This window comes from Talpa occidentalis, unplaced genomic scaffold, assembly GCF_014898055.3.
Source record: "Talpa occidentalis isolate TD23 unplaced genomic scaffold, MPIMG_talOcc4v2.1 talOcc4.8, whole genome shotgun sequence".
NCBI lineage: Eukaryota > Metazoa > Chordata > Mammalia > Eulipotyphla > Talpidae > Talpa > Talpa occidentalis.
Window position 1 is genome coordinate 91,122,615 of NW_023605194.1, and position 12,468 is coordinate 91,135,082.

The following is a 12,468-nucleotide window of genomic DNA, read 5'->3' on the forward strand; positions in this document are numbered from 1 at the left end:
CATTTCCTCATCTTTTACTTTACTGTCTGCTGGGATATGTGTGAATAACATAACTCATTTTTGAGTGAAATACTTCCAACTGACAAAAGACACAGTGGACAGAAAATCATTTATACAGGAAACCTGCCATTTCATATTCAGATATGTAAAATAACAATCTTCACACCAAAATAAAATTAATTTATATTTAAACAACTATATTTTCTCTTTGAGTATGCTCTTTTTGTGATTATAACAAGTACATAAATAAGGAGCAAACTTTCCATTTCTTTTAAAATATGAATTTACACTGCATGGAATCTAAAGTTCACAGATGATGTCCCGGGGTGAATAATACCATCATTTAAAAAGATAAACTCATGCCATTTGCAGCAACATGGATAGAGCTGGAAGGGATTATGCTCAGTGAAATAAGCCAGAAGGAAAAGGAAAAATATCGGATGGTTTCACTTATAGGAGGAATCTAGGGAAAACAAATAAGGGACCAAGAAAAAGAAATAATTATAAACTTAGAAGATAAAACTCATGTGTTAATAGTGACCTTAATGACCAAGTCAGTGACTGTAGCCAATGTTTGCATATTTTAACAACTGATTTAGTTAAGAGTTCCTTTTAAGAAAAGATGTGGGGCCTACCTGGTGGAGCAAGGGGTTAAGCACCGCACTATGAATCAATCCGCAGCCTCTGCAGCAAGAGTTTGATCCCCGGCCGGCCAGGGAGCAACCCACATGGTGCAGCAGACCTCTCCTGACTCGCCCGCCGCTCCCCTCGGCAGTGTATTTCAGTCAGTCTGCCTGTTCTGTTCCCCATTCTGTCTCTGGTGAATCCTCTCAGCCTCCCGCACCTCTGGCCTGTACCCCAGCTCTTGTATGCATAAATAAATAAATCTTTAAAAAAAAAAAAAAAGAAAAGATGTGGAAGAATAATCTTTTTCTTTATGTCCCTACTCTTAACCAGAAGGCTAGATCAGGTGTGATTATTGGGTACAAGGGCTGGGGAAGGAGACAGAAAGGAAGATTAAAAGTGGAAGGAGGGAAGAAAGATGCTACAATAAACCAAAGCCTGAGATGTTTTAAAATTTGACTATGAGAAACTCAGTTGAAGATTTCTAAAGTTTCCAGAAGAGGATCTAGAGCGAGTAGGGCTTATCTACATATACCATGATCCAGCAATCCCCACCTCCTCCTGAGGTATCAATTAGAGCAGCATCTAACCTATCACTGGTTTTATCCAAAATATTTCTGAAGTGTCCTGAAAATAGATAACTATTCATAAAAACAATAGGAATAGACCTTTAAATCTGCAAGAAGAGTAATAGTCCTAACTATTTTACCAGATCAAGTTAAAGCAAGAATGTAATTTCCTTGCATTTTGAAATTTCCCATGTATTATATTTTGAATAAAATTAGTGATAACAAAGGGGAACCACCAAAAACTCAGTTTCTTTTTATCAATGACAAATGATAGGATTGATTGCAATTTTATTTACTAACATTCATTTTACGCAAAATCAATAGATGTAAACACACACTAGTTAACTTTCAATTAGTTAGTGTGAAATATCAGTCTATAATGCAATGTAAGGCACGGTTGGGGGCTGGGGTACAAAGGGGGTGGAGTGATGCTTCACACTGAGGTAGGCATGGAAACTTCATTCGTCATGTATTTCACCTGAATTCTTTTCTAACTTTTGAATTTTATATTAAAAATTTTGTAAAATTTGAAATTTCTTACATAGCTGTATTTGTGTATATATACCTAGATTTACATACAAGCGCACACATATATGTGTGCGTGTGCATGGGTCATTGAAAATTATTTAATAAGAATTCACTATATCCCTTGTCTAGTATATTAAAACTTTATCTAGTCTACTGGATGGAAATTAATTGAGCCAGAGTTAGATGGAAAGAAAGAAAGAGAGAGAGTGAGGGAGAGAAGGAGGGAGGGAGAGAGGGAGGAAGGAAGCAAGGAAGATCCTGAACTTATGAAAATCGGGTATTTCAAATTACAAGATAGGAAGAAAATAATCTTCCCTTAATTGTCAAAACGCTGGCTTTGAGATCTGGTGTGCAGTGGAGGAACTGTAGCACATTAAAAGCAAAGCTAACCCTTATTTGCAAAAGTTTAAGAAGAGAGGCAGGGTTTGCATAAAATACAAAAGTGCAGTCCACCCAGAGGTACAAAAGCTACACAGTGAGTAAAACCAAAGCTTTAGGAACCCTCATCTTCCCAGGCACTTTCCCAGATACCGGAAGGGAGCGGCCCTGGCAATGTGTCAACATCGCTATGATTTTTGTATATTTGCAAAAATGAGGTATTCAGTTCCACTGTTTCTTTACACTCTGGCTTATCCTCTGTGGTATTTGGATTGGGTGACCCAATAGTAACTGTGAGCATGACAGAGATTAAATGAGGAAACAACTGAGGTATTAACTTTGGGTCTAATTGGATCTGTTTAAGTGGTATGTCCTGTTACTTCCAAATACAATAAAACTAGTTAGCAATCCCACTGCAAGGGTAAGTTCCCACCAGGCAGACACACCAGGTATCAGGAATTGAGGTGCAGGGCTAGAGGCTGCATTGAATACAAAAACTGGACAGTGTGCTGCATGTGTGTGGGTCATGGAGAATTTGGGTTTGAAATGTGCCAGAAGCGAGATTATGGAAAAGGATTCTGAAACTCAGACAGGTAAATTAGAAATAGTTTGGTTCCCATCTTATACTCCTCTAAGAAACACATTTGCTAATGCAGCACATGCCAATAGAAATATATCCTTTATCTTTTTATTTAGTCATGAAAAATTTAGATCAATATTCCAAGGAAAAGAGTAGATGAACTTTCTCTTCTCACTTTGGGAATAGAGAAGCAATCAAAGATTATGAAGCTTAAAAAAATGGAGAACAAGTATTACACAGCTCTCAGGCAGGTAATAAAAGCACAGGTATATTTTCAGATTTTTCAGTTGTGGTATTTTCAGACTGCTAAATTTTGAAATGTGTTTGAAGTGTTTTTTTTTTCTCACTATAAATAATATTCACCTCTTGCATTTGCAACTTTATGTATTTTCATCTAAAGGTGGATTCCAAATTGCATAAGTTTCAGGCCCCACCACACATGAAACTGTCCCTGGTCCCATGTAGTAGAATTGATGTGACAGACACTTGAAAGGAGGAATTAAAAGACATTGGTGATTTTAGACAGAAAATGAAAGGCACAATGGTTTATAGGGGGGAAAAAAAACTAAAACATTACATGGCTGAGAATAGTTTAAAATCATTGTTCAAAATAAGGACTAGTCTAAAAAAAAGGCAGAAAGTTGAAGAAAGGAGTTACAAGAATGCCCCAGATCAGGCTTTGTCATAAACGCAAGAGTCAGCTCAGTGCCTGGGAAGGTTCTGTGAACAGCCTACACCTTCCTTCATGTGCGTGTCATGAAAATATCAGAGAGAGAAGAAGAAAAGAAGAGAACAGACCTAGAACCCTAGAAAGTAGGAAGAAACCAAGTTAATGTTTTAAAGTCAAAGAAGTAGTTCAGAGATAAGTATATTCCAGAGAGTCTTGTCAGGGGTAAGACTTACTATCACAATGGAGTTTCCCAAGCGCTGCTGTGTTATACCACTTCTTCAGGATGATGCTTGTGAAAAGGCTCTCCACAGACACTTTCAGAAGGCACCCCCCCACACAAACGCCCCTCACATACACAAAGAAAGGCCACCATAATTCCGTCACTTAATCTCCTCAGATCAAAAGTGAGAAATCACACATAGAGTACTTCATACATGTCAACTATAGAATCTCTCCAGTTATGATTCTGGAAGACAGAGTTGAAAGCGATAAATGAGTTGGGGAACTTACTGTATTTCTTAGTTAATGCATGTTCTTCAATTTACAAAATCTGCTCATAACTATGCTCTTTATATCAACAGACTTCTTAAATTTACTTTTTGTATATAGATTGATGGGACATGATTTTTTTAAAAAAGGTAGATGAAACCATTTGTTTAAAAAAAAAAGCAACTCAAAATAGTTTTATTAATAATAATCAGATTTGTAAGGAATCATAAATAACTGAAATTTTTTTCTCAGTGCCAATATAAAAATTTCACTACCCACAAAAGGAAAAACATTATCAACCTATTACATAAATAGCATGAAAATAATTTCCATAAAATATTTATACATGCTTTATTTCAATTTATAAATTTTCATTTTAGTTTTACCTTGATATTTATAAACTATTAAGTGCCACATTTAAATTAAAATATGCATAGTTAGAATATACTGAGTTATTAATATATTTTGTCCTTATTTTTTCCTTTTATTAGCATATTAAAAACAGGGTAATACTCATCAGGAAATTGTTAATGTATTTAATTCTACACATTAAACATTAACTTTTTATGATCTGTGGCTTGAGCTTTAAATGTGTAATTGTAACTTTGTTGATCTGCAGGAAGATCCTTAAAAATTCCAGAACATAGAATATGTTAGATGCTTCATGTGGTAATGAATCTATCATCAGTCCTTTGCACGTATCCACCAGTAGGTGGAGCAGACAACATAATTTATTACCTTAGAAAAAGGGCAAAGGAATGAAAGTCTGTTTATTTGGAAGAAAACAAATCTGCAAATGAGATTTTCTTCAAAGGAAATATGTCCTGTGTGCCTTAGATTTACTTTGACTGGCTACTGAATCAAAATAAATAACTTTATTAAATAATCAATCTTTGCGGAGAGATAAATTAAATTTATAAATGGAGGCAATGTTTGCATTTTACTTATTCAAATCAAGTAAAATTAGCCTTCTTTTCGTAAAACTTTTATAGGGACAAAGATTTTTTGATGTGTTCATTTAATAAGGGAACTAAACCCAATCCTGTTTTACTGGTGATGGGGTGCATAACAAATAGTATTTTCTGGGAAATATAATTGACTAATGCTATTATGTCTGTAGCAACAAATTAACCTTATTACTACTAGTAAATGGTGATTGATTATTTATGCAAATAAGTTACCATGTTCAGCTTTCTGATTGAAATAAACGTATACTAAAGGTGCTTTAGTATGACTTGAACTTTTTAATTAATAAAACCCTGAGGGGTCTATTAATTCACTCATTGCAATATTAGTTATTTACTTGTATAATTCCTATTAGCACTAACATATTAGCTTGCATAAAGATGAGATTGTGACTCAAAACTGCTAACAGAATCTAGAACTACTTTAAGAAATACATTTGATTTGGACTAAAAATAGGCTTAAAACTAATTTTAAAAGTATGTGGTTAGTGTGATTATTGGCATAAACACCCTAAAACTTTTAGCACATTAAATGACACAAAGGATTTCATTTGTTAGCTATACCTAAATCCCAGGTTCATTTTTGGATTATAAAATTCCTTACCTTTTCTGAAGCATTCATTTGTCCAAATTAATGATTTATTTCTTCTCACCTAAGTTAAGCTATATTAGAACTACACAAATTTAATATAAAAATTGGTATTTTATACACTACATTAATATATTCCTAAACTTTTGAAATTACAAATAAAATGATGTTTCCCTATTTGCTAAAAATGCTACTATGATTAATCCTTTTAAGCAAGTTAGCAAAACTTTCCCTATCCTGATTTATTCCTTATGAAAATGATTTGCAGTATATTTTCAAATATCTACATTTAACACAGAATGCAGGTCTTTCAAAATATTCAGTTTCATATTTCCCTTTATTTTTTACTTACATGTGTATTTAATGTAATTTGAGACAAGTCTTAAAATAAGCAATGAAATTAATCTGTAAGCATCACACTGAAGAACATTTTTAAATTTGTGCCTTAATTTCTCCCTGAAAACCAAGTCATGCTGAGAAAGTCAGTAACAACATTCAGAATGAAGTATGTTTTTGATTCTCTGCATCTTCCTTCTTGAACATTATTTATTAAAATAAATGAGTAGCAAATGGTCTCAGTAAAATCATAAACATAAATGGTTCTCATTTTTGTGAAAATTATATAAGCTGTAATGGACGAGTTGGGAATTTCCTTCTACTTTAAAAAAGTTGATTGTCATTAGCTATAAATCAGCCAAATATGTTCCTTATGTATAAGGATCACATAGGATATATTTGTATGTTCTAGCCCTAGCACAGCATGAGAGAAATTGCAGTTATTCAAAAATTAATTAGAGTAATTAACTGATGAATCTCAATGATAATATTTATGGTTGTTCTATTAAATCTAAGTGATGTATATATTTGTTTAAGGTAAGGTGATTTGTAATTGTGATTTTCAGTATCAGTTTTAAAATTGAACTATTTTATATGATGATAAAAACTGATTTAAAGCTAAGTGAGGCAAATCTAGGGGGTTTGTGGGATAAAATTTTAACATTTCCATACTATCCAGTTAGCACAACTAATCCCCTCACCAAAGCAAACAGATATCATGACTCTTTCATGGCAATCCCGCAAAAAAGTTTGTCTTGGGAACAAAAGTCTCTCCAAGGGTACAGAGAGCTGTCCTTTATCAACTAGTTACTAGACAACAAATATTAAGATCATAGTGACAAGGCATACCAACCTGCCAGATCCAAATATAAATCCCTGACATTTTTATAACATTCCTCTCCAAGGGAGGTTATTTGAGAACATAATTCTCTCTGTATTGCCCTCAGATTGGGGTGGGGTGAGGAATACCACTATAAAGATTTCTAACTACTTTTCATTAATAACTAAAAGGACACAAAGAAAGGAAATAAGAAAGTAAATGCTTCCAGCAACTAAGACAAACAGAAGAAAATGAAAGTGCAGAATTATAGTTTATTCCTGACAAGTTAAATTTGAATAATATGATTATTATCATCTACTGAATTATCTCAAAGGGCCTAACACTATTTTAAATATATTACATTTAATTCTCAACATATCCTTTCAAGGTCCAGAGTGAAACAAGCCCATGAAATTCTTGCTCATCTCCTGATATCTTATTCCAGTGGGAGAGCGTGGGTGTCACTTGTCTGATGATGCAGACTGTACTCATTCGACTGTACACAGCACCTCAAAAAAGAACCATATTATTGGACACTGGGGATTTCTAGAGAACAGTCAACGAAAGTTGATGTTCATTGGAATTCCAGCAGCTGGGATGACACAAACAAGAAGAAAAATGAGATAGAATGCTGACAACTTGCATTTGTTAACATGAACATCCCTAACACACAACGGCGGTAATATTATTTGAAAATTTATTAAGATTCATGAGTCAAGTCATGTAGTCAAGTGTGTGAAATGATTTGCTAAGCCAGGTAGTTAATTTTAAAAGTAAAGGAACTCAAAAGAGTTGAAGAAATAATGCATCAAAAGAGTCTCTCTAGTACATGGAAAAAACAACATGGATTTTTTGTATCATATTATTTTTACAGTAAAATGACTAAGTCTTTATGGACTCCCCATAAATTGTTTCACTTCATACTTAATATGAAGTATGGGTTATCTAATATATGGGTTATCTAATATATAGATAACCCTGCATAAAACAGAAATAACAAATGTTTCAATTAATCTGATTTCCCCACTTTTAGAATTTTTCTCTATTACAGTATTTATCATATGTAAAAATAGCACAATTTGAACTCAGATGTAAGAAAATTCAAAGTATAAAGAGGCATCAGGGTTATCAATAGAAATAATACTACCCGAGAATTATCAGACTTAAAGAGTTAAAGAAAATATAATTTCATCAAAATTGAAATTACTAAAAACTAAATGTAATAAAAATACTTTGCTGAAAATAATAGTTGATTTAGAATTCTATATTTTTAATGCAATCCACCAATCATACATCTATAATTTTTATACTGCTATGGATTGTATCATAGAAAGTAAAAATGCCTTTTTTTATTTCAATTATTATCTTTAAATTATTGCTGATGTGTTTAGAGTCAAAAGACAAAAGCATAACAAACGAATTTGGTTTTAGGACAAAGTCTACTATGACCAGCTCTATGTCTATAAACAGTCACATAATTATCTGATTCAGTTTCCTTGTCTGCAAATGACTTAGGTATCCAAAACCAAGTAAATACTAAGATAGCCATCAGTTATGACAGTGCTATGTTTTACACAAACACACAGGAGGTACAGGTGCAGGCGTCTGTAATCTAAATACGACCATCTCATACTTACTATGGCTTTGAATTTGGATGCCTCTAAGAACAACATTCAGTCAACGAGACTTGAGAATCCTGTCTGATCTGAAGGTATCTGACTGTGACTCTGGCTAGAACTAGGTGACAGCACTTGAAAGTCCCTGAGAAAAAAATAAAAGCCCAGACATTGCTACTTTCTTCTAAACCGAGGCAACAAAACATACCTGAGCCTCCAAATTCATACTTTTTTGTAACTATATTTCTTTGTGAGCAAAATATCCTATATGCAATCTATTTTTTCTTAGCATCCATGACAAGAGCTGAGATACTGAAATTTTGGCTCATAAAAGAAGATAAACTTCTATGTATTCCAAATTCCACATTTGTGACCCTGTAGGACGATGTCATGGCTGAGGCAGTTTTGTGAAAAGCTATACCTGCAAACTTGCCTCAACATTTAGAGAGCGCTTTTAAGAAGGCTTTAAATGTTAACATTAGCCCAATTAAAAGAGAAAACAGGAAAGAGACCTCAGCTTAATAACTTCTGATTTTTTGATCAATTCACAACACAACCATGAGCCACTCAGAATGGGTTTTGAAAGGGAGGTTATGCCCTTTGTGTTGTGTTATCACAGAGGCAGATCACTTTGCTGACTGGGATCTTTCAGCCAGCCAGGCAGCGGCTGCCTCTGCAAGCTGCTGTCACAGACAGTCCTGGGGCTGCACACACCTCACAGCCGCCTGGAATTGAACTCGAAGTAGTGTCTTTGTGATATCTTTTCAACAAGTCATGTCCCATTCAGCCTGCTAGTTTATCTCTGTCAGGCTGGAGGCCCAAGTGGCTTACGGGAGCTGTCAGGGACAGGTAGACCAACCTGCTTTGTGCTGAGCAGGTGATGCATCTTTCGGGCTTGGTGAGCGCTTTTCTTCTCTTCCCTTTCGAGGTTGGCCTTCTTTTCTTCTCTCTCTCTCATCTCTGCAAACTCCTCCAGTGCCTCCCTGCACCATAACAGCCAGCAGTTATTTATGGGACTAAAAATCTGCTAACATTTTAATTCTTTCACTGACAATAATCAAATAAGTTTTTGAGGGGCAACCATCACCCACATCCATCAAAATCAGTAGTGTAATCTGTCTTACCTGCGCGTTCACCGTGAATCCTCGAAATCCTTAAAAGCATTGAAGTGAATGTTCAGTGGTTAAATGTTAACAGTCAAATACCTACATATTATAATTAATTCAATAGCTGAGCAAATATATCAAATGCAAAGGAAGTGACAATTTCTTTGGTTGAAAATGAATGATTCTGAACAGACTTAAAGGTATAAGAAAACCTCTAAGCTACTGATTTCCTTTCATTTTATTTTCGTATTTACAAAGCTCTAACTTTTTTTTACACATATACTGGTTTTATTGTAAGTTTACTTCAGGTAACATTTTTAAATAATAACAACAAGGTTATAGATATTATCCTATACTTGCAAGGCTGACCCTGTGTCCAGTTTTATAATAAATTAGAATAAAAGATAAATTAGACGAATAGGCTCATGACTTTCTAAGTACAAACAATCCCATTAAAATAACAAAAGTTTTCACCATCTATGTGTATCTCAAAAACTTAAAACAAAAAAATATTTTAAAACATAATATATGAAAATACCTGTCAAATATAACAACTATGGAGAAGTAAATCCATTATTGTTATAGAAGTAATTTACCTGTTTGTGTTAAAATAATGTTTTTAATTGTACTTTGTTCTTCTTGAAAAATACATAAGTAACACAGTGTCTAGTTCCATAAGCAAAATTTTAAATAAATCATCTGAGCACTGACCGCAGAGATATCAGGGAAAAGCAGAGAGGGGAATACCAAAAATTAAAAAAAAAAAAAAAAGATTCGCATGTCTACTTCAATGTCTAGAAATATTTCTGTTGCAATTTTCTGTTACAGGGTCCTCATACAATACTTCATACAAGGTTACTTACGAAACACACTGACGTTTAAAAATCACCATGCTATGCTATCGCAGCAGAGCAATTTTTTTCAACATAAGATTAAATTGCAAAATAAATGAATTACTTGGAGTGGCATGGCCCTCATTTTGCGATCCTTCTCTTGAAAATTGCTTATTAATATGAAAAAAGGAGTCAGAAAATAGCCCGTTTTTCTTTATGCATAGTATTTGGGGTCTTTCGCTCCCCTGCACAGAGCCGGGCTAGCTGCACATTTAGATTGTGTTGGCAAGCTGGTACAGTGACCTTTCTGACCTGCATCTCAAGGCTATTATTAATCGCTAAGTAACCTGGTAAAGCCAAACAAATTTGTTTCCATTGAAAGGATCTCTATCTGTGTCTGAGAATTTGTTCTGTACCAAACAAACCTCATTAACTGTGTCCATTTTTGACAAAGAACCAGGAGTTAGAGGGATTGGTGACCTTTCTTTGTCCTTAAGGTACAAATTTCAAGGCAGTTACATATGAATAAATGTGAATTTTTCTAGGAAAAAATAATAATCGTGTGTTACATTAAAAAATGAAAAGAGTATTAATTTTAATCTTTATTTTTGTCATTCTATGAAAAAGTCTCTATAATTATCTTAAAAGTCTTATTATCTTAAAAGATAATTTAAAATAGCCAATGAACTGCCACTATAAGGATAATTACTCAGCTATGCATGTAACCAATTGTATGTCTATCCAAAGATAAAGATGGTATTTTTCTGAGCAATTGCAAAAATAAATAAATAAATAAAAAGAGAAGTTGATGCTCTATAGATTATTTAGTAGATAAATAGGAAGACACCTTATATTAAAAAGAAAAAAAGGACCTAATATAATGAGCTGCATACATGTACAGGTAAAAAGTACATAGGGCTTGGATACAAAATAAAAAATGCAAATTATCTGAAGTAGTGAAAGCTGTATATCTTCTGGATATGGAAATACAAAATAAAACAGTGTGTACTTGGGGAGTTTGACAAGGAGAGCTGAGAGTGAGAGATATGTTAAAGAATGTCAGTGCTGCTATACAAAGAAAACACACAATAAGCCCAGAAAGAACTGGGAAGCCCAAGGAATAAATTCAAGAAACTTGCCAGAACACTAGAAAAACTGATCTGGGGTTATCACAAATCACAAAAGTAATTAATTTAATAAATTTATACAATTATTGAAAAAATCAATCTTACACTCCTAATTGATTTATTGCCATACAAGATAGTGTTGAACACTCTCTGACATATTGAACACCACAGTTATATTTATGTCAACTACTCTTTGTTAAATGACCAAGTAGGAAGAGCTGAATAAATTATTTATCTTGATATACAAGTTTTTGTTACATCAATAAAGATGAAGATATGGTGCCATGTAAAGGATGCAATAAAAAATTATGATTTCATTAAAGGTTAAATGATGGGAACCACTATAACTAGGAGACCCTACAAAATTATAAAATATAGTATCTATATTTATCCAGGGACTTTTAAAATATAGTATTTTTAAAAACCTAAATTTTTTTCTCCAATGATTTCAGGTTGTTTTTAATGTGTGTGTGTATGTGTGTGTGTGTGTGTGTGTGTGTATGTGTATGTTTTTTTTTTTTCATTTCAGGAATACTCCCTTATTTCTAACTTCCAAAAAATAAAGATTTCTGCAATGTATATGAGATAAGTATTACTAATCACCCCATTTTACAAATATGGGAACACATGTACACATGAAGTGATTGCATTGAATAACAAATCAGCTAGTGGGAGAAATGGAATTAGAATCCCTAGATCTGCAGATTCTCTACAGGAGTTATTGTGATATAGGAAATATTATGCAGGAGATATTTCTGTTGAATTAGCCACACATATTTTCTTTAATCTTATGATCCTGTCATCTGCAACCTAGTGAAAGAAATTTGGGTAAGCCGCAACACTTTCTGCATGGGTTTGCATATAGCTAAAGCATCCTTTTTTTTTTTTTAATAGGTAAAGCTTTGCATATCATTAATATATTTTGCTAGTATTATCTATATTGATAATAAAATATTTACACATTCTAATAATGACAGCAATAATAAAATTAATAATAGCCTCTTAGAGGCAATAGAGTGGAGAGGTTAACAAAACAGACTCTGAAATGAGACCAGGTTTATCAAATTTACTGTGCTAGTGAATGGCTGTTTAATTACTGAGTTTCAAAATCCTCCTCTGTGAAATGCAATTATATTAGTTGTAGCATTGCCTCCATCAAGCTATTGTGAGGATCAGTTAAATCAATTGATATAAAGAACTCGAGTAGTGGCTGCACAGCAAGGTTCTCCAGCAATGGG

General features: G+C 33.5%; 1 protein-coding gene across 1 annotated transcript in view; it reads right to left on the minus strand.

The window, feature by feature from the left end:
* Positions 1-12,468, minus strand: part of SPATA17 (spermatogenesis associated 17) — a 135,099-nt gene that overhangs the window by 67,187 nt on the left and 55,444 nt on the right. Inside the window, exon 6 of the mRNA XM_037497738.2 lies at positions 9,024-9,147. Within this exon, the coding sequence (XP_037353635.1) occupies positions 9,024-9,147 (124 nt within the window). The remainder of the gene's footprint in view (positions 1-9,023; positions 9,148-12,468) is intronic.